The 22,059-nt window shown below is 36.9% G+C and overlaps 2 protein-coding genes, 1 long non-coding RNA gene and 1 pseudogene across 5 annotated transcripts; 3 read left to right on the top strand and 1 right to left on the bottom strand.

Moving 5' to 3' along the window:
- Positions 1 to 2,106: 2,106 nt before the first annotated feature.
- LOC149037470 (intraflagellar transport protein 25 homolog) lies at positions 2,107 to 7,358 on the bottom strand (annotated as a pseudogene). Its single transcript, XR_016181185.1, has 5 exons — positions 7,204 to 7,358; positions 6,109 to 6,219; positions 4,677 to 4,745; positions 4,247 to 4,290; positions 2,107 to 3,973 (listed from the first exon to the last, which is right to left on the bottom strand). The product of XR_016181185.1 is annotated as an intraflagellar transport protein 25 homolog (transcript).
- A 1,893-nt stretch (positions 7,359 to 9,251) lies between these two features.
- LOC149037469 (uncharacterized) lies at positions 9,252 to 12,714 on the top strand. Of its 2 annotated transcripts, XM_089187814.1 has the most exons (3): positions 9,252 to 9,774; positions 10,342 to 10,698; positions 12,597 to 12,714. In XM_089187814.1, exons 1-3 carry the CDS (start codon positions 9,565 to 9,567, stop codon positions 12,642 to 12,644), a joined length of 615 nt encoding a protein of 204 aa, XP_089043940.1. In that variant the 5' UTR covers positions 9,252 to 9,564; the 3' UTR covers positions 12,645 to 12,714. The 2 variants fall into 2 exon arrangements, with proteins under 2 accessions (XP_089043940.1, XP_089043939.1); XM_089187813.1 differs by lacking the exon at positions 12,597 to 12,714 and having other exon boundaries at positions 10,342 to 10,900.
- On the top strand, positions 11,924 to 14,802 carry LOC149037468 (uncharacterized). The gene is made up of 4 exons (XM_089187837.1): positions 11,924 to 12,770; positions 13,136 to 13,424; positions 13,904 to 14,142; positions 14,731 to 14,802. Exons 2-4 carry the CDS (start codon positions 13,376 to 13,378, stop codon positions 14,770 to 14,772), a joined length of 330 nt encoding a protein of 109 aa, XP_089043963.1. The 5' UTR covers positions 11,924 to 12,770; positions 13,136 to 13,375; the 3' UTR covers positions 14,773 to 14,802.
- Positions 14,803 to 15,349: 547 nt separating this feature from the next.
- Positions 15,350 to 16,494, top strand: LOC149037467 (uncharacterized). The gene is made up of 3 exons (XR_016181192.1): positions 15,350 to 15,485; positions 16,165 to 16,280; positions 16,398 to 16,494. It is a non-coding gene; the product is annotated as an uncharacterized LOC149037467 (long non-coding RNA).
- Positions 16,495 to 22,059: the final 5,565 nt, after the last annotated feature.

The following is a 22,059-nucleotide window of genomic DNA, read 5'->3' as shown; positions in this document are numbered from 1 at the left end:
TAGTAGGAGTAGTTACTTCGTTCTTGTTCAAAAACTGTTTAATGTTATTCAATTAGAAAATCAGAGTTATTTTTGTGACTGGACGCAACAGATCCGCTGCAACACCGGCTCTCATTGCGTCAATAGGTAATCTCAGTTCCCTGCCAAACATTAGCACCTTGGGGAGTACCCTGTAGTCATGCGTTGATACTCGCAATGCAAAGGGAACCTAAGGAAAGTGCTGGCCCCATTCTTTCTGCTCTTCTGCAATCTTGGCAATAACATCGGCAACCATACGGATAAGTAGTTCAGGGCTGAATCAAGCTATGTAACCAACGGAAATTCCGAGACTAAAAATTTCGACTTTCGTCACGAAGCACTCGACGAAGATGACCAAAGCGGCATATAAAGTCGTCCACGACAGATTGCCCTCGGTCGAGGAATTGGCTCATTTCTGGTGCCACTTGTGTGACACGTTGTACAATTAATCATCCGTACAGAATGTACTGACCAGTAAAAGCGTCCCTAGTCTTACGCACTGACAAGTGTCTGCACTCGTCATCTAGCTCCTTCAGCAGATCTCCCTTCAAATGCAGTCAGACCCTCAACTGTAGGCTCACGTGCACTGTCTTTTCGTCAAACCATCCCCACTACAAAACTCTATCCTGTGACTTCCACAAGGCCTCAGCGACATATGCAATTAGGCGCTCCTCGGCGCTCCTCGTCCTTTTGCAATTAAGACAACACAGCAGCGACACAAGCTGTACTAGGGTCAGTTAATAGTAAGAATGGAAGGTCAAATCTTGGGAATGCTAGTACTGGACCTTCACAGAGGACTTGTTTCAGAGTATCGTAAAAGATTTTCATAGTCAATGGACCACAGAAAGCTGGAGGAGAGGGGTTTCAAGTGTAGCAAAATCTGGTATGAACTTTCTATTGTAAGCTAACGTTCTCAGAAAAACATTCAGCTTGGAAAGACGGCTGGGTGGTGACCAGGACTTCACTGCTGAAACCTTGTCGAGGTCTGTGGACACTCCTTGCGCCGACTAGTTATGGCCAACAAAGGGTGCCTTTGGTGGTAGGATACAGCTTTTTACCCTCTCTGAAAGCGTCCTGGATATTTTCTGTTGAATTCATTGAGTTAAAATCTCGGAATTTGGCAAATGATTAGGAACGATAACTTTATATCGGTACTATCATTAAAGCACATTGCGGAAAGTTTTGTTAACACATTATTAGTTTACAATTCGTGAACCATCTCTGTAATCTGCTTGGATACTTTCTTTTGAATTAATTGAGTTACACCCTCGGAATTTAATCATTAATTAAAAATGATAACAAGCACAAGTGAAGCACATTTCAAACTTTCCATACGATTTTAGGAAACTACACTTAATTAAATGCTGATTCTCGATAAAATGGCCCGGCATAACTCGTTCATTATTTGATTACCTTGTAGCCCCAAAAACCTGGCTTATGACTCTGGAGGTACCGAATTGATGCATTTGATACACAAGGCACCCTTTATGGGGGAAGGTTAGAATAAAATTGCTTCACCTCCGTAGACTACACCCGGTTTACAGATGTAATTGCACAAAAAATTCCTATTTTTTTGTATTCAGAAGCATAGACATGTGGGTAATATGCTTCTGCTTTGTTTAATTGTAATGGGTTTCTCTTAATGTAACATGATCCATTCCTGGAATTTCCTATCTAACCCGCGCGCAAATAATCAAATTTTGTCATAATTTAAGTGTGAGAAGATAAGAAGTGTTGCAGATTTCTTTTTCCAGATTGAGTTCAGGTGAGGAGACCAGTAAACTAACTGATGTCATATGCTTCTCCTGAATCTTTAATTTTATCGCCCAGGTTTTTTTACAAAGCCTCTTTTACATCTGTGTGCCAGCTAATGATTAAAATCGCAGTGAATAGGTATGCCATATTTCAGCAGTTTTTTTTAATATTCCATCTTTAGTTTCTGGTATTTTCTATTTTAAAATTTGTAAATGGCATTGCTTTTTCATCTTTGAAAATAGGCACTACACATTTCCTTAACCAAAATCTGAATCATTAAGTTAACTTAATTTAAATTAGTTTGAAACTTCATTCTACACAAGAACACTTTCCTGGAGTATAACGTTATATTTATTTTCCGTCTTTCTCGTACATATGATTACTACATGTGTCTTAAAATGGGGATTTCATTATATTGTAATGATTAGAATAAACTTATGCTTTCAAATGTAAAAAAAGCGTGATGATACTTGCGATACCGCTGCAGTGCTCTACCAACTGAGCTAACAAGCGAACTGGGAGCCGGTCACTGTGTTGGTTCCAGATAAACCCGTGAAGTAGTGAATAAACGGCTGTGAGTATACGAAAGTCATATATTTGAACTGCGCCAGCACTACACCGGTATCGCGGAAGTCATGGGTTCAAATCTCGTACAGGCCTGAATTTTTTACAGGCCTTCTTTTCACTACTGCTTAAGTAGTGTTCATTACTGCGAAGATCGCTTTCATATCCACGTCTTCATCCACAGTTCAAATATATGACTTTCATATACTCACAGCCGCTTAAAAAGATTGTTTGGTATGGCCGTTGTTCGTGTTAATCTTTGTAGCCAAAAAGCTACTGAAGGCACTGAACTTCAATCTTTATGTACACAAGGCACCCTCAAGGTGGAAGACTAAGGCATTCTTGGACAACAATTTTGAAACTCCTTTTTTCTTCTTTTTCTCCGCTCACGTTGCTTGTATTCGATGTTCCGACACGTGCGTCGTTTTAGTCCGCTCTTCAGTCTTGCGTTCAATTGAAACAGAGTTCACATTACTTTTGGTTGTTATTTGATAACAATAAAACTGTCCATCCTTTTCCTTAAACAAAGTTGCGTTTTCATCCCAATAAATCCATCATTACTCTTTAAATGTACATAGAAGTTTTAATCTATAACAAATTGTAGGTGACAAATTTCTTTTTAAAATGAAATTCTTTACGAATGCCGCTTAAAAAGTTGGAATTAAATTAATTTATTCCTCCCGGCCCTCCAGCGCGATGCTTTTAGAACGAGGAAATTTTTGTTCTTTGAGCACTTCGTGAAGTGTTTTTTTTTGTAGAACGAGGAATACTCTTGTTGATTGTGCCCTTCGCGCGGAGCTTTTAGAACGAGGAATGCATTTCGCGCGGTGCTTTTAGAACGACGAATAGACTTGCTGTTACATTCCTGGTAGAGTGCGGAACTTTTAAGCAACTCCTTTGATAACCAGAAAATAACTGACTTTCAGAGTTTGGCCCATTGCTGCGGGACTGTTAATAGTCTATTTCCCATAGTGACAGTTCTCTTAGCTTTAACCTTCTCTTTAATAATAAATAAATATACCAAGGTATTCCCTTTTCCCTAAAGTGGACACAATTATTACAACTATGTTGTCCAAGAAAAGGGTTTATTATTTCGCTTTCTCTTTTCGCCTTATTTTCTTGGTCTGTTTTTTTTTTACCCCCTAAATAAATACCTGAATTGTTGTAAGGAATCGTTAGGATGAAGGTCACAGTAATACTGTCTAATAACTAATAATCATGTCTCTACACATGGGGAAAATGTAACATACTAAAAGTTCTCAATGATAATAATAAAAAACTGAAGAAACTTTTATATTTGTCAAGTGGGGGGGAGGGGGGGGGGCAGTTGGTGAGGGGACCTACATTTAATACTTAGTGTTAAACCAAGTTTTCCCAGAGGACAGTGACAAAAAGGTTTTACATTACACCCATATAGAACTGTAACCAGAAGTCAACACCCTTCTGCTAAGAGATAACTATAATTATTTGCTTCACTCATGTACATGTATTTACTTATATTCACAACTTGTCTGAATGTGGAGACTGAAGTTCAGTGCACAGCTGTGCCATCAACACTGACATTATGAATGGAAACAAAATGGTCAAATCCACTTTTGATAAGAAATCTTAGATGACATGCTGATGTAACAGGAATCTACAAAGGAAAAAACATACAAATAATATCAAAATGTAACAGCCCTACATTCACAATTAGGAGTGAATATTTGTATTTTTATACACTGATCAATTCTAAGTTTCAACAAGTCTCCCTCCCCCCCCCCTCCCCCCCGAGGAACCCATGGCATTCAACTGAAAGTGCACGTCTTTCCATCAGAACACACACATGGTTCAGAATGCCGGATACATATATTTTAGACCTGAAACACCATTGAAGCAGGATTCAATTTGCTGAATTCTGAATACTTACCTTGATCTCATCTCTCTGCATCTGACCCTCTAAATGTTCATACTCTGTCACAGATAACAATTACACATTATTAATAAATTGCATGTATGTTTCATTGAATTTGTCAGTCTTAAATTCTACAGTCAACCACACTCTGCAATCAGTCAGGCCTGGGCCATGTCAATGTGCATTGTACTGTGCTGTCGGTGATCAAAATCAGAGGATTATTTGACTGAATGTCCTTGCTTAAACTTGTTTTAATTATTTTGTTATCATGTTCATAATTTTTTCCTAATTAAATTTTCAAAGAAAAATCAGGCTATCAATTGTATCATAAATGGTAGCCTTACTTTACATTGTGAGACAAATGCTTTTAAAAAAAACCATTTACCTCTAATTAACCAGGATGAACAACAACATTTTCTATAACATATCTATGGCTTCTTTTTACCTTTGTCCACAAGAGGTTCAAAGTCTACTGGTTCTGTTTTTGTGCTTTTCTCAATGCAGAGGCTTTTAACTGCAAATAAAAATTCATATATGCTACAAAACCTTGAAGCTCCTGGTCTCTAATGAGCTGATAACCCACATGTACCTGACTCCTCACGAAGACTTTTCTCAATTTTTTACATCACAATAAAAAAAAATTAGGTCTAATTTTTCACAATGCAGCACAAAAACAATGATGTAGTCCTTGTGATAAAACACAGGCATGCATAGCATGCAAGAGTTATTTTTTTGGCAGGGTGGGTTGAGATTGGACACTTTGCATACCTAATGTTTTCATTTTTGTGACAGGAAAAGAGCATAACTTTCAAAAGAACAAAAAAATATTGCATTACTTCACCTTAAGAGAAAGAAAAAATAATCTAATTCACCTGAATTCACACAGGTAGTTTTTGGTCTATTGTTTCTATGGTATAATACTTCTAAGCAAAAATAGAATGCAGCGGTGCCATGCTTATACTGTTGTCTTCTTCACACCCATTGTTTGATCTCATCACACAACACCATCTATTCTTCATTGAAGAGAGAGTGCGTTGCATGGCAAGAGACCAAATAATGGTTGCAAAAGGGACTATGCTTACTACTGTTCCTCTACAAAAAAGAATATCAAAATTATTTGTCTAAAGTTAGTTGCCTTAAAAATATCATTCTATGTAATTTTACTACGAAAAGCAAACTGAAACTCTGTTGGACAATGCTGTTACTAGACATAATAAAATGCAGGTTATTTACATGGAAATGATACAAGATGGAGCAAAGTCTAAGGTGGCAAAATGGAATTTGATGGGTGGAGTACAATTCAAGCATGTGAAACATTGCCTACTGTTCATGTAGAGCAATGATTGGGCATGTTCTAATTAGATTTTGGACGTTGTTTTCATGGTACGTGTTTACCATGTGCATTGTAAGTAAAGGAGTGTAAAAGACACCTTTTAACTTAAAAAATGATGCCGAAAGTTAAATAGAAACCTTTCATATCACAAGAAGTCTTGACCTTTTGATGAAGATCTTGTGAAGGCCACAAAACATTGCCCTTATCAAATGAGCCCAAAATATTTGATTAATGTCATTATTTATGCACAGCCCCCTAATTCCATGACATCATTTGCAAGAAAAGCTGATTGGTACAAGATATCAAAATGTTGTGATATGATTGGTGTAAGATACATACCCCACTGCAGCGATCTGATTGATGTGAGATACATTACATACCCTAATGCAGGGAATCTGATTGGTGCAAGCAACATACCACTCCACTCGTTAACATAGAGTTAATTATTGTTATGAAAAAAAAAAACTCAAAAACCATTAAATTGATAATGCCCATGTTACATTACACTAAACACAATTTCAAGATCTTCCACCATCATCCTCACCATTTGAAGATAGGAATTTTATATTTCCAATGCTCATTAATATATGCACTAAAGGTGATGATGAATTCTTGAGGAAACATTCCAGTTGTTGGCCAGAAAGTATCAAGGCTTCTATGGAGCAGAATAAAAAGACAATTAGTTCTGTTTTGGCTGATCAGGATGCAGCCATAGGAGTCACAGATGGTAAAATTTGAGACTCGCAGATTACAAAGACCCTTGTTTGAAAATGCAAGAGCGTGACTATATATAATTTAAGCTGCTTCACATGACCTCTCACTTTGGCTGTAAGACTTCTAGATGGGAACTTGAGTTGATTCTAAACAAGCTTTTTAGCCATAAACAATTGACGGCTCATGATCTTAAAGGTATCATTCATCAACCTTTGCCTTAGAGTTTTCCATTTACTTATTACTGAAATGTACTATAATAAAGTAAAACCCTGCCAACTTGAAACCCAAACTAACTCAAAGAAGATCCAATTTTCCCTGGATTTGACCCTAACTTTTTCTGTCATTGGTAAAATTTCCACACAGCCCCATACTGTTGTAAAACAAATCTGTTTTCCCAATGGCAGTGTATAGTTTTAGTCATTGTTTTCTCTACCCAAGAACTGAATGCATAATGTAGTATGGGGCTGTGTGGAAATTTTTACCCTGTCATTAAATATCACCTAACTTAAACCATTTTCTGTTTCCCTTTGGAGTTTGAGTTTGCAGGGTGCTAACTTAGTTTTCAACTTTTGTGTGACATTACCAAATACAGATAAAAGCAAGCATCTGCAAATATTGCGTTACTCCTCATACCTTTCTTTCCCTAAATCTTGCTTTTTAAGAATAAACAGATCATGCACATTCAAGAGGGCCACGGGTTACCATGACAACTACTATCGTAAAAATGTTCACGATAATACATGTAGAATGATTAGGTCATGGTCTACCAGTTTAGCAATTCCAAAAAGCATAGCATTACTGGGTTTCACATAAATTGGAAGTGGTCTTGAAATATCTTAATTGTCCTTATCAAAACCTCAATTAACTTTGCTTGTTCGAAATTTGAAATGTTTGGCAAGATCTTCACCGAACGTAAAATACTTACCCATCAATGATATTTTCTGGTGGATGATTTTCATCAAATGATGTAGCAAGGGCAATAGTTGCTCCAGCACTACTTAAAGCCACATCAAACATGTTTTTAGTGCTATTTTCTGAGGAGGAAAACCCTCTATCTCGCAAGTGAGGGGTTCAAAACATTTCAAAATCGATTGCCCCGGAGAATACTGGGCCGAGCTCCATGCTGAATATGCGCAGCTTGGTTTTAATTGCTGACAAGCAGCATACTCATTGAAACTGCCATAAACCTGCAAGACTCCTGGCCTTGAATAATAACACCACACACCAAATAAAAAGAAAAAGATTTATTGGAGCCGAACGTGCTTGATACTAAGAGTGTGGGTTGAAACTAAAACGGGAAAAAAAAAAAGCAAAAAGGTTACAAGTTGCGACTAAGGTAAATAGAGTAAAGAAATAACAAAACTGCAAAACGAGGACTGTGAAGTACACTTACATTGTTTTGGCCAGAGAAAACTTCTGTAAAGAGGACTGCGAATAACGCGAAGAGGCTAGAAACAAACTAAACAGAACTGCGCTAAGCGCGGACCAAACTGAACTCACAAACTGTACTGACAAACTACGATATTCAAATACGCTAGAACATGCGGAAAATAAAACTATAGAAAGGCGCTAATGAAGATAAAACAGCACGAAAACGCTAACGAGGGCACGAAAACTGACAGAAAGAGATAAACACCCAAATTAACGCCAAAAAAGATGACTAAACAAATGAACGAAAGGAAGTATAAACTAATTTGCGTACGCAAAGGAAAAACAAATTAGGCAAGAACGAATAATCAAAAAAAATGTTACACTTGGATCTAACACTCATGTTCAAGATGGCGGACGTTCTATGCAGAAATTGTTGCTGGTATTGATAAGAAATGTTTTTCACTAAATACGAAACAATTTTCTGCTGCATTCCTGGATGTAAAGCGTAATAGTCAAGGTTATAACGAGGAGGTCAGTTCAGTCGACAGGGGTGCAACCAAGAAGCTACTGAGGCCCTTCCATATTCCCCAAATCGGGCCTTCTTCTATTCCACAATGTCATCATCTTGGGACCATGATGTGGAATTTCATGTGGAATTGTGCGAGGATGTCATCCGCCCGCTCATCATTTGAAATCAAGAGAAGACTCGCGAGTGGAATCGCGAAAAACACCTGAACAATCATGTTCTTCAGTTCTTCCGGAATTTGAATTACATCGTATAACTTCAAAACGTAAAGGGCGAGAAGCAAACGAGCGACAGAGTGCGGAAAATATTGAACTTTCAAGACTAAATAAAACACAATATTTAAACAAGACCTCTTCTACAAGGAGTATTGATTCTTCTCGAAATAATGTGTAAATGCGTGACTTTCGAACTTGCGTGACATTTGCGTTACAGTTGGCCTTTGTGCCATTTGATTCCTTTAAATAGTTTTTCTCGCCCGCTTTCATTAATCGCCTGTTCATGTTCGGAGTGCATACAAAGTTAATTTATAAAGTGTGATTTCAAGCCACCGGCGTATAGGGACTGATATGTAAGTTGTTTTCGCTTTTTTGTTGTTTATCTCGTTTCGAGCAAGCTCTTTCGTCCTTATTTGTATGTATATTTTGTGTTTACCGTAGCATTTGGTTCATTTATTAGTTCCTTTATTATGTTAGATTCATTTACGCTGTTAAGTCGCCACGTGTTTAATTGAATACAATCTATTATATAAGTCCCTTTTTAAATTCGTTTACAGTTTACGAGATTGATTAAAGTTATGTCCCTGTAATATATTCCCTGGATTTGGTTGGCATTTTTCTCCGGTCACGATTTTCTTGGTATTTCATCGAGCCTTGATGTTCGTTTGCCGCAACATAATGTTTGTTGTGAGGAAGCAGATCAACCACAAAACAGAAGTATCCTCCAGCAATCTAGCTGTGAAGAAGCAAATGTTTCCAATGAGACTTTTGTTAATAGCAAATTAAGTAAATCGATAAGAGCATCCCACTGGGATAGTGACATGAAATCTTCAGAGTCTGAATATTGTATATTTGTCTCAGATTATTTTGACAGAGAATCAAAGTTAAGTCCAACTTGCAATGTACTAAGTGAGTTGGAAACCAAGGTGGATGTTAATGGTATATATGGCAGAGAAAGTTTGCAAAGCGATTTGGTCTGCAATGGTGATTGGTGGCTAAACAGTGAAAATATTTCAAACCCCAAGGATTCGACTGCATCTCTCATTCCTTGTGCATGTAGAGATTGCTTGAGACAGAGCTGCAAATAAAGCCTTTGACTCTGGTTAAGGATGGCATTTATAGCTAAAGGTCAGTTTCAAATACTTTTACCCTAAATCTGAACTTGGAGACAGTGATGTCTGTTCTCTTCACTGATGAGGAACATTCAAAGAATGCTGAACACAGTGATACTGATCTATGTGGGAAGATTTCCATTCTGTATGGCATCCAGGATACAATAGTGTCAGTGGTTGCTAGTGAGGTGGTAGGAATGTATGATTATATTTCAGGAGCTGTGTATGGATTGAAGGGATGCTGTCATGATGAATCTGAATATCAGTTAAAGGTAATTTATTCAAGTAGCTAGAGAGTTGGTGGCTTTGATGACCTAACATAAATGAACTGGTTGTATCTTTAGACTCCTGCTTGTTTCGTTGAATGATTCTGCCTTCTACAAAAATGTGTCTATGCTTGAAAATTGACTCGTAAAAATTTGGCAGATTTATCATGTAGTCTAAGCATTAGTAACATTGTGTTTCATCCAGTTCTAGGATGATTCATCCTGCAATCTATTAGTTACCTTTTGTTCATAGTCAGTTCTCAATCAGGCTTTCCAACCAGTCCAGATATAAAATTGTCTGGAACTTGTCGTCAAGGTTGTGGGAAAGTGCATGTAGTTCGTCTTTGTGTGTGGCAGTGGACGTTTCACAGTGGCATAGCTAAAGCCAGACATCTTTTATCAGCTTGTCTTGCACTGTTTCCCAGTGGGCCCATGGAATTGGATGATATATCTCAGTAACTGTAGCTAAGTTGTTAACATATATTTATCAAAATTGCCATGATATTAAAGCTAGAAAGCTGTAATTTCATAAAGTACTTTAAATCAGTGCTTAGAATTTGTTTATCTATGTAGGACAAGAAGTACCCCCTTTCATCAAGTGCAGTGAATTTGGACCTTAAGGAATTCATAGTTCATTTTCAACAAAAACTGAGAATGTCATCTCACAGTGTTGACAATGACAATGACAATTTGTTAAAGGAGCACTCTCCTGTTGCCTGGTTACTGATCTCACTAGCTCTTGGAGTGACCCTTGACTGGCAAGTACAAGAGAAAGTCCTTGAATTTATAGAAACTTTGTCATCAGAGGAATTTGCTGACGAGCAAGCATCTGACAGTTACAACAAAGGATGTTTTTCTAGCCAGTGGTACAATCTGTTGGTAGTTGTTGACCAATATCGTTGTTGTGAGAAAGATATTCCACTGATTGAGGTATTTGAGTTTTGCAGGAATGGTGAAATTAATGTTGTAAACTTTGACTTAACTTAAACGATCAGTCCATGTGAAACAAGCCTAACTAAAGAATGGAACAATTGAAGTATTGCTGGTCATGCTGTGCTTTGATACATGTATGTCATCATGTAAAGTATTGATTATATTCATCTGCAAGGTTTTGTTTTACAGTACATTGTATGAGCTCTCTCATGAAGCAAAAGTTTAACATTTGTTTGTAGCAACTCTCATATTTTTGCAAGATTTTTGAACTGCTATAAAGAGGTTAAACTTCCTTCAGGAAGTGTTCAAAGATGAACTTTAACCTTTAACCCCTAAGAGTGATTTACTTCTAATTTCTCCTTACAGTATCAACCTTGATTCAAATGTAAAGGTTATCAGAATGTAGGAAATAATCACCAATTTAAGTAGTTCCTGATTGTCAAACAAATTCTCCTTGTCAGTACCAAATGTAAGGGCAACAGTGTGGAGAATATTGACACTAGTTAGAATGTACAGGGTAAGGAACTCAAAATGAGAATTAAGCTTTTTTTAATTTTCCTTGACTTGGCCAATCAATTACCCAGCTGAAACATTTTGAAGTGAAGGAGGAAAAAACAGGCAAGGTTACAGTTGTATTTATTAGTTACATAACAGGAAGTGCCATTTACCAAATTTAAAGCAAGAGCAACATTGTTAAGCACAGCTAAAGTAGACACCCCAAAGATCTCCATACATCCAATAGTTCCAGTTGCAACATTATGCCATTTTTTTTTCGTATTAAATATGCTGCTCTTATTGAGTATTGTTGTTTATCTCATAATGTACTCACTTCGAATATGGATGGCGATGATTCAACTGCATGCTAATAAATTTTATTACATAAACTGCAGTGTTATATAGGGATTTCCAGCCCTAAGAAAAGCCATAACAACACAGGTGAAAAAAAAATACGTTTTTTTTTCACGAGTGCTTGATATCGCTAATCAGCTGCTTACATGTTACTCACCTTTTACACCACTCAGTCATGTTGATGAATGAATGGCAAAGCCCTCACTGTTGTTTGTCGGAATTTCCTCAGATTATGGCTGCTAAAAAACCGAAAAATCCCTATCACTTACAGACAGTAACGTTCAAACTTGCCTAGAAGGGGAAGAAAATCAAAATACGAAAAGGAAAAATGAAAGTTATGTATTCAGTGGCTTTGGTAATAATGGGAAAATGGTCACTAAGAGAGTGGCAGTGTAATGTGGCCTTACATGTTACAGAATTATAAAATGTTTGCGTGCATCATGGATTCTCATGGGCTTACATGTGAAGCCATATCAACAGTACAATAAAGTGGCAAAATTTGGAAGAATGGAAAAATGACGCAACTATTTGCCTTGGTTTAGAGGCAAGTACAAGAGTTAGGCTTGAAACTTTTTCCACTGACTGTCCTTTGACAGGGACATAAAATATTTAAAATTGCCATTTTAGCAGGATATGTTACAGTTGTAGTAATATGTATTGAACAATCTAGATGAACTGTGTTCAAATGAACACTTAAAATTTGTGACAGATTTCTACAATTCAGGAATGTTTGGAAGAGATATTTGAGCAATCTGTGGATATAAAAATGAAAACAAGTGTGAGCAGTGCATAAGCCATGCAAGGGCATAAGGCAAAAGCAAGAAAGAAAGGGGAAGCTAGGAAAGGGTAAAGCAAGGCATGGTGTGCCACTGTGTCTAGAGAATCCAGAAAATTCACTTAAATTATTTCACAATGGTCCATAATACAGGTTAGCCCCAGCATTTCATCAGACTTTCCTGACAATTTTTGTTTACCCACTTATACTCCTGTAATATCTTTATGTTATTATTTTGGTTGATTTTAGTTGATTTATCTTTTCAATCCAGGTGGAAGGGAAGTGTTATTTCAGGCAGGTCCTGAACATCCTTGGCTGATCAAGACATATTCAGAGGTAGTCCCACACCCCTGTGCACAAGCTCTGGGCCAAGAATTCTTTCAGAGTGGAATCATACCTAGTGACACTGATTTCAGGATTTACAGGGACTTTGGCCAAGTACCAGGTATCTGAACTATGGACTGACACCCAGAGACTGATTGAATGACTGAATGACTGACTAAGGGAATAAATGACTTATTGACTGATTGTTTGAACGAATGAGTGAATAAACAACTTGATGACTGGCTTACTGAACAACTTACTGACAGATTGACTGACTGATTGAATGACTGACTGACTGATTGTATGATTGACTGACTTACTGAATGAATGAATGAAATGCTCCTTAACTGACTGAATGACTGGTTAGTATTTGATCAATTCATTATTCACTGATTACCTTATTGACTGATTGATTGTAATCTTAGTGAAAATCTCTTTTGCATTGAACCAATCTGGTTAGCATACTAATAATTTTCTGATGTGTAGGAATGGACCTTGCCTATATTGCCAATGGTTATGTTTATCACACAAATTACGATACACCAGCTGCTGTTACTCCAGGCTCTATCCAGCGTGCTGGTGGTAACATACTGGCTTTGGTCAGGAGCATAGTTAATTCACCATTTCTGGCTGACCCTGGAGAGTATCGTTTTTGTGGTACATTACCCTGAAAGAATTGCTTTGGTGATAAATCTGACATCAGCTTTTGTGGCAGTTCTTTGTCTTATGAAAAAATTCCTTCATTTTCCAGCAAAGAGAACCATCTTTGAAGAGGGTAAGGCATAATTTACAAGTAGATATCTATTATTAACATTCTACATTTTCTAAATTTTGTACAATGCGCTATGAAAGCATAGGCCTTAGAGCTGACCTGAGTACATCTTCTTTTCCGTGTGTGAATTAATCAAAGTTTTGTGGTCTAAAAAAAAAAAAAAACCATGCACAACAAAATAAACAAGGTAACAATGGGGGTTTTTTTTTTTTTTTTTTTTTATCAACTCTTTTAGAGCATTTCGTAAAATATGATTAGGTCATTTTTGGGACTGGTAAGTTTTTATATTCTGTTCATTGTTTCCATGCATGTTGATAAAATTGTCAACATTTTCAATTTTCTGTTAAGCCAGTTTCCTACTGTGATAGGGAAAATGGCATAGATGGGGGGTGTCATACAATGTTTACAATATTGTGGATCTTAAAGTACACTGCAATTGAAAGCTGTCCTTAACACTCTTTTTAACTGTTTTTTTTCATCAGGCAAAGTATTAAGACTTTCATCTGGTATAGGAGACCTTATCATCTCTCTGTTCATCCTATTACTCTCATGGATAGTTGGAACATCATTTTCTGTGGCTGTAGGTGTCCTTCTGATGTACTCCGGTCACTCACTAACTTGGTACTGCCGACCCTACCTACTCTTGGCATTATACACAGCACCATCTCTACTGGGCATTGGTTTGGTTCATTTTCTCATTAAGAAGTCTATTGTGGCAAAGGTAGACACAATTTAGTTGTCAATTTAGTGACAAGCAAAGAAAATTTGACAATTTCCTTTCTTCTTATGACCAATATATTTGATCTGGGGGGTGACAGTCATGGACTTCAAGACAAGCTGTTGACTACCAGAGTTCCACCACATACTTAATATGTCCCTGGTTAATCTGGTCAAAATAATCACCTTTTGGCCTCTTAATGAACTAATTCCCACTCACATACTTTTGCTGCATCTAATGCTGACTTCAATACATTTTGAAACACCTGGACAGCAAGGGGTTAATGGGTCAACAGAAAAGTTAATATTGTTTCGCCTCCTTTTTGGTCTGCATAACGTACTTTTTGTGAACTGATCATCTCAAGTCTTTGTTTGTGCTCATTTGAATTTCATTATTTGTCTCCAGCAAGGGGTTAATGGGTCAACAGAAAAGTTAATATTGTTTTGCCTCCTTTTTGGTCTGCATAACGTACTTTTTGTGAACTGATCATCTCAAGTCTTTGTTTGTGCTCATTTGAATTTCATTATTTGTCTCCATTGAAAGTGAATTTTATTGTTGGGTTAAAGATTTATCAATGTCTTAATTCTTAAGTATGAAAAGAACCAAGAAGAAAGAACAAAGAACAACATATGAAAAGAACCAAGAACCAAACTTTATATTTTCATTTTGAACTCTGCTTTCAGTTTGCAGAATTTGTAGCACTGAGCTATGTAGTGTCCTCCTTTTCAGGCAGTAACTGGTAAAATTCATCACCAGTAGCACCTCTTGTTACCACCTAAAATCACTAAATATTCTGGAAAATTCAACATTTTGAAGGATTGGTCTAGAAATTTAATATACCTGTTGTGCTTAAAATAATGGAGAACAGTGGCTATGCACACTTGTTATGCTTCCAATGAAGCAGAACAACCAGGATTTGCTGAAAATGCAAGTTGCAAAGCCCTAACACTGTGCATGCTTGCATTTTAATTATTCAAGCCTTCAGCATAGATTATTACTTTTTGGAGGGTTCTAAATTCACACTGGAGTGCACATTTTCACAACCATTTATTAGACCATTAAATAGTGGGTATGTTCACACCATTGATGACACCATCCAAAAGATGTTTTTCAGTTATACCAGTCCTCTCATCAACATTTTTTCTACATGCAACACACATCAAAAACATTTTACAATAATGCTGGTGAAGTGGTTCAACAAGATGCAGGTGCCTGGATCACTCCACTAGACTATCTTGGCATACAGCCATTCAGTGATATACCCATGTTTAAAAAGGCTTTGCCTCACCTCAGGATGGAGTTTATGGAGGTTTTCCTTATTACCTGCCATTGAAGCATCTTGTGCGGTATGTGGTACTTGCTCATTCAATGTTTATCTGTTGGTCTCTGGTCATTCAGTGCATGGCCAATTCACTGGAATTTCATCAAAGAAAAGTATGGAATAGAATACAAGCTGTCAGGCTTTGCTAACTTAATATGTTAGGCAAGTTGGGCAGAAAAATACACAGCCTTGCTTTAACTCTGGAAAGAGAGGGGTCAACAGAAAATGGCACAGAAATATTCTGGTGAAACAGTAGCTCTATGTACCCAGATTTTCAGAGCTTGTACATCATCATGATCCAATTTTGCTTCATTAATCAACTGGCTAAAAAATGGGGACCATGTGTTATCTAAGTGTTGATCTTCCTTTCATACCATATTTGATTTATTTACTTTGCTTACCTATCCTTGAATCTTTAAGGAGCACTTTCACAGCTACTTGATAACAAAGCTACAGTAAACAATAGGTACCATGAGCCGTTGCACTTTTTTTCTTTCACTGTTACTCCAAAATACCTATAGCATTAAGTTTGTGACATTTACTAGGTGATTTGTTGTACTTGTTCCATAGATCCTATATATAGAGAAAGAATCCTGCAGGAACTTAACTCTGAATTTATTTTATTACCATTCTAAATATTTAAAACTACTGTCTAGTTCAATTTATAATTCTGTTTAACTGTGAAGTGTTATATTTGCAATCAGAAAATCTTGGTATCTCCCTGGTCCTCCACCCCAAGTCAAAACATCTCCAATGGAAGTGAAATTGCTACATAGGAAGAAACAGGATCAAGTTTACTCATTTAAATTCTCAATATCAGGTCAGGTTTCTCTCTTTTAACCCTTTGACCCCTTGAAGTGACCAGCATCTAATTTCTCCTTTCATTATCATGTCATGCATTCATATCTCACTAGTGTCTGACTTCTCACTGCCTTAGGTCCTGATCACATGGCTGTATATGTATCACCTGCTAATGACATATATATATATATATATATATATATATATATATATATATATATATATATATATATATATATATATATATATATATAAAGACTCACTTATGTGGTAGTTGGAGTAGTTGTTGTTGTTGTTGGAGCAATGACATAGAAAGCTATACTGAGAGAGGGTTACTGCTGAAGATCACTTATTTCAAGGAACTGTGGAGACAGCAGTGAGATTGTGTCAGTGGTGAGCTATGATTTAGACTGTGGTGGGCTTAATTAAGTTTATTAATGTTAAGTATTTTACTGCTTTGAGGAGTTGCTCCTTCTCAATAACATCACTTGCTGTTTAATAAAATATTAAGTTTGTAGGATTGTAGTGTTTTCTGTCAGTTAGATTATACAATAACAAAATAAACTACCAGTATTAGTATCTGGTGTTTGAAAATTGATAACCTTAGTCTGTAAGCAGGTCCTTATTATAGGTGCTTTGGCACAAGTGTTTCTTCACTTGCAGGAAAATATGAGGCCTTGAGTAACACAGCACCACAGCTGTAGAAATGTACACTTTTTAAAAAGTGCAAGACTTCATTTTGTTGTTATAGAAATGAAGAATGCTTCATATTGTTGTTATAAAAACAAACAATGCTTTGAGAGTCATTACTCAAACATATTTCAGTTCTGACTAAATGATTGCTTTCTGTGTGTTAGTCAAAGTCTTCATGGTTTTGGTGGAAATGAACACTGCATAAGTGATAAAAATTTCTCAAATTCACAAAACGTTTGTGAGTTCAAAACAAGTTCATATCAAATGAACAATGCTTCATTTTGTTGTCATAACTAGAACATATTTCTTTTCTGATCATCATCTTCATGGTATTATTAGGAACAAACAGCGCTTTATTGATAAAGATTTCTCAACTTCATTTAGAGTCTGTCAGTTAGATCTTTTCAGTATTTGTTTCCTCGTGAGGCATGACTCAGGATTTCTGGCAACAAGACTTAAAGTTTCAGGCAACTTGACTCTGGTTTTGAGCAACATGACTTTTGGGTGACTTGACTTGAGCCCTGGTGAACCCCCTCCTTGACCTGTCTCAAGTATTCCTTGGGTAGAGAAACGTGGGTCCTGCAGTACTGATAGCAAGCACTTGCTCTCAGGCTAATATATCCCAAGATTCTTTTAATTTAAATATCATTTCAGCCAAAAAGACACCTCCCGGCCAAGAGCAATTTGTTGGACTTTGCTGTGGCAGCTCAATATATTCACGGTAAAGAGTCATCTTCACCTTTCCTCAAAGAAGTCATTCAAGCTATTCCAGACTGGATTTTTGCTAATGATTGGGTGGACACATACAACAGCTGGTCTTACACTAAATAATTCCCTGTATTGCAAGAATGCATCAGTCCAAGACCTTCTAAACACTACTATGAAATACTGAAAAACAAAAATTTCAAGCCAGGAATTTAAAGAATTGCACCAGTTTGAAACAGTTCACAGGTTGAAAATTATCATGAAGATTTTTACATTTTAGGGCGGATGACCTCAAAATTATTTATCAGGATTATAAGAAAATTTGACAGGAAAAAAATGGATGTGAAATAACACATCATCAGAAGAAGTCAGGCTGGTCATACATGAATCCAAAAAATTTTTAAAATCACCTTAATTAATTTATAACGATTTTATCTGGAAATTAAGTTCCAAATAAAACTAAGGAATCAAGAAACAAAGTAAAGGATTGTTTGCTAGCCTGTGGTCTGTCAGCAGACCCTCAGTATAATGATCCCCTTTAATGCCCAAGAGTGCCATAAGGGACAAAGCATGTTGAGGGCATAAAAACATAGCCCCCTCCACTATAACACTTGATATACCACCCTTCAACTTTTTGTCTTTTTACTGTATTGGTCTATATCTCACAACAAACAATGCTGTAGGAGCTACAATTTAAGCTATAGTTTATTTCACAATCGGTTCATACGTCAGCGTGCGTTCATCGAGATATGAAGCACGCGGAAAGTTTGGAGAGCACGAGAGATGCGTAAGAGTTGCTCGTGGCGTAGCTCTAGCTTCTCGAGTGCTCTCTAAACTTCCCAAGTGCTTCATATCTCGATGAACGCACAGCTGACGTATGAACCAATTGTTTTAAAACATTTTCAACTCAATGGAAAATTTTTTCTCGAGGGGTTTTGTTTGCTGACGTTATGAGCGTGCACAATAGGAATATGAAGTACGCTCGCGCAATTGAATTTGATTATACAAATTTACTAGCCGTTATAATATAACATAGCGTGTGAATTTGTCTAATCAAATTCAATTGCATGAGCGTGCTTCATATTCCTTTTGTGCACGCTCATGACGTGAGCAAACAAATCCCTCGAGAATTTTGCACTCAATCAGAAAATGAATTCACCTGTCAGGTTTTTGACCAATCTAAGACAAGATCGTTTACAGCGTAGCGAAATGTTTTCCTGAAATAAAATTATTAACGGGCTGAAGCGTAGCAGAGGGATTATCGACCCTTTCACAACATTTAAACCATCGGGTTGAAAATGTTATAAAACAATTGGTTCATACGTCAGCTGTGCGTTCATCGAGATATAAAGCACGCGGGAAGTTTGGAGAGCACGAAAGATGCGTAAGAGTTGCTCAAGGCGTAGCCGAGAGCAACTCTAGCCTCTTGAGTATATACCTATATACCCCATATGTATAAGGCAAACAAAATTTCAACCTTTTTTTTATTTTTCGCTTTGAACACTTCTCAGTATTTTTAGTTACATTCTCCTCGCCTGTTTGTGTCGTTATAGCATACCCCTGAAAATATCTTTGAAATGATATATTATACGTGGTCTAAAGGTTCATCGTTCTCGTTTTAGAAAAATTTGGCATTTCCCTAAGGCAGTAAAGGGATAACCGTTTCCGCACGAGTGGTTCTTTGTTTGCGGGAGAATATTAGGCCTTGTGTGACGCAATCCAGTCAGCAAGGGGTCTAGTACTCATTATTGATGCTAACCCCCCGTCAAACTTCTCCCTGACTTTATTCAAACTTTCCTGTGGAAAGAGAAACGCATGTCCTACACCCTGTTAAAGCAGTTTAGTCAGAAAAATGGAGCATGATGGTAAACTGAGCGAGAGTAGCTGCAGAGCGAAAAGAGGAGGGAGGTTTTGGGTTGAGTTAGATAATAGTGGAAACCTTGATTCTATTTTCGCTCTACTGCTACTATGTGCTGTTCACTATTGTGCTCTGTTTTACTGACCGAACACCTGGAACAGGCTAGTTGTTTTCAAATTTTAAGCTCTTAACCAATTGAAAGGCGATATAGCTATCACCCCTGGCTTTTATAAGCCTTTAAAGAAAAAGCTGAAATGAGTTGGAACTCCCCCTATTGCCAGCGTAACTGGCATTTTTGTATGCGCTTTGATATGTCAAACCAGGAGGAGCCTTGGAAACAAGTGACAAAGCCATGAGAGGTTTGGAACAGAAAAAGTGGTTTCTCTGACCAAACTTCCACTTCTTATGGGGAGCCACTTGTGCCAATATCATCAATCGCTAGTGATAAAACTCAGTTATTAGTGCTAAAATATCAATCGCTAGTGATAAAACTCAATCGTTAGTGCTAGCAACAACTCCACGAACTCCTTGTGACAGAAGAGACCTTAGGTAGATCATCCTGTCTACCTACCTCACGCCCTGACTTGAAACCGACTCAAAGCCTGAGTCTCCGAGGATGACGCAACACGCGCTTAGCCCAAAAGAACAGCACAACTCTGTCGATTGTGACTGTGCTCGGCGCCTGATGGACAGCAAAAAACCCGTTTTCTTTAACTTCTCGATGCAAAACATTAATTGATTGCAAGAAAGCCTCATTTTGGGGGTTAGAGCATTTACTGTAACAGAAACTCAGTCCGACTCAGGACTGATGCTGAGAAAAAAAATTGTTATCTCTCATATATGCTACATGCGCCGCCGTTTGCAATTTGTACGCAACATATTTCATCGTATGAAAATCTGACAATTTTTGTCCTACGCAGTAAGACATCGAGGCTTGATATTTTGAGAAAGTTTCATTTTTCACGAGAAGATCGAACAACGAAATAAACCTTGCAATAATTGTTTTTAAAGCACATAAATAGAGATATATATTGGTCAATGTTTGCACATTATTTGAATGACTTCAAATTTGATTCCACTAGTAGTACGGTCATTTGAAAACTTTTTTCTCGGCTTAATGAGTTACTAGCAAATTTTATAGGTATGGTTGGCTCTGTGAGCTCTACTTTAATAATATAAAATAGATATATGGGATCGGACGAGGTAAAAGCGATTGATGATAAATGGACTCTTCCCCGGGATAAAGTTAATTCTGTTTTCGTATGGTTTCAGCTGGTTTGTGCTAATTTAAGTTTCAAGTGAAACTTTTCATTAATAGTTGATTAAAAGATGACAATCTGTTAGTAAGCCTTTGCTCTTTTGTTTCAATAGCCTTGATAATTGGTCGTCAAACACTTGAATACTTATTTGTTTTGATAGTATGCCAAAACAGTACTAGCACTGTGCGCCCTCTGTGCGCCTGTCACGCTTTAAGTTCGCAAGAAAATTACTCCATCATCGAAGAAACTCAACTTTGAAAGGTAAATGGACACTTACGTATTTTATTTTTTTTGTCATGAATGCATGGTGCGAGTATAAATGCGGTCTAGTTTTGCTGGTAGTTTTTCTTTAATTTTTCATCTTTCAAATGCGAAAAAAAAAAAACTTCAAGGAAGTTTTCCCTTTCACAATGATGACATTTTAAACAGGCTAAGTCTTGCAAGTTTACAATTGTAGTAAATGAAAAATGACGAGTTCAGACCTGATAGTTTTAAAAGCGTGATGTATACTACTCAGTTTAAGATACGGCTGTCTAAGACAGCCGTAATCTTCACAAGAAACGTGACCAAAAATTGGTTTATTACTTGGTTGAAAGCTATATTGAGAAAAAACATTGACAGTCCTCTGGCATCAAGTAGACTGAGCTTCCCTTTAATGTACCGTTGTTATCGACGTAAAATGACCCATTTTAGATAAAGAAGTGAAAATATAAAAAATAAAATGTATAATATAAAATATTCTGTGAATTTCCATTTTTGGAAAAAAGAAATAGGACGTCTTTCCCATATCAGTAATGATGTTTTAAAGACGTTGACCTTGATACTTCATTTTAATAATTTTGGAAAATCGGAAACGATAGGTTCTGGGAAAAGATTTCAAAAGCGTGATGTATATTCGTCAGTTTTAGACAGTTGTTTAAGCCGGAATCTTCACAGGAAACCTGGCTCAGAATTAATTCATTTTTTCGTGAACAGGTGGAGTTGAGAAAACATGTTCAGGTCTTTTGCTTCAAATCGACCGAGCTACCCTTTATGTACCACTTTTCATAAACACAAAATGACCTATACTAGAAAAAGAAGCTGGCACTTGATGGGGAACATTTTATGCCCATTTGAGATTTTATGGACTTCAAAAGAGGTGCGAGGTCCTCCACCTAGTTTTCTAATTAAAACGCATGGTGCTAAGAACTTTGCTAATTTCAATCATTTTAAAACATTCCCCACTTAGATCGCTGGCTTACATCTGAAATAAGGTATTCTCTTTTTTTTTCTTAATCAAGGTG

The sequence above is a fragment of the Pocillopora damicornis genome, chromosome 11, assembly GCF_964200805.1.
Source record: "Pocillopora damicornis chromosome 11, jaPocDami1.2, whole genome shotgun sequence".
Classification (NCBI taxonomy): Eukaryota; Metazoa; Cnidaria; class Anthozoa; order Scleractinia; family Pocilloporidae; genus Pocillopora; species Pocillopora damicornis.
This window is presented reverse-complemented; position numbering and strand designations above follow the sequence as displayed.

Excerpts from the sequence above, each read along its gene's own strand:
- LOC149037469 (XM_089187813.1), top strand. The coding sequence starts at position 9,565 with ATGTCTGTTCTCTTCACTGATGAGGAACATTCAAAGAATGCTGAACAC. Across the intron at positions 9,775-10,341 it reads AATCTGAATATCAGTTAAAG|GACAAGAAGTACCCCCTTTC; the intron begins GTAATTTATTCA and ends TTATCTATGTAG.
- LOC149037468 (XM_089187837.1), top strand. The coding sequence starts at position 13,376 with ATGAAAAAATTCCTTCATTTTCCAGCAAAGAGAACCATCTTTGAAGAG. Across the intron at positions 13,425-13,903 it reads GAGAACCATCTTTGAAGAGG|GCAAAGTATTAAGACTTTCA; the intron begins GTAAGGCATAAT and ends TTTTTTCATCAG. Across the intron at positions 14,143-14,730 it reads AGAAGTCTATTGTGGCAAAG|TATGAAAAGAACCAAGAAGA; the intron begins GTAGACACAATT and ends TTAATTCTTAAG.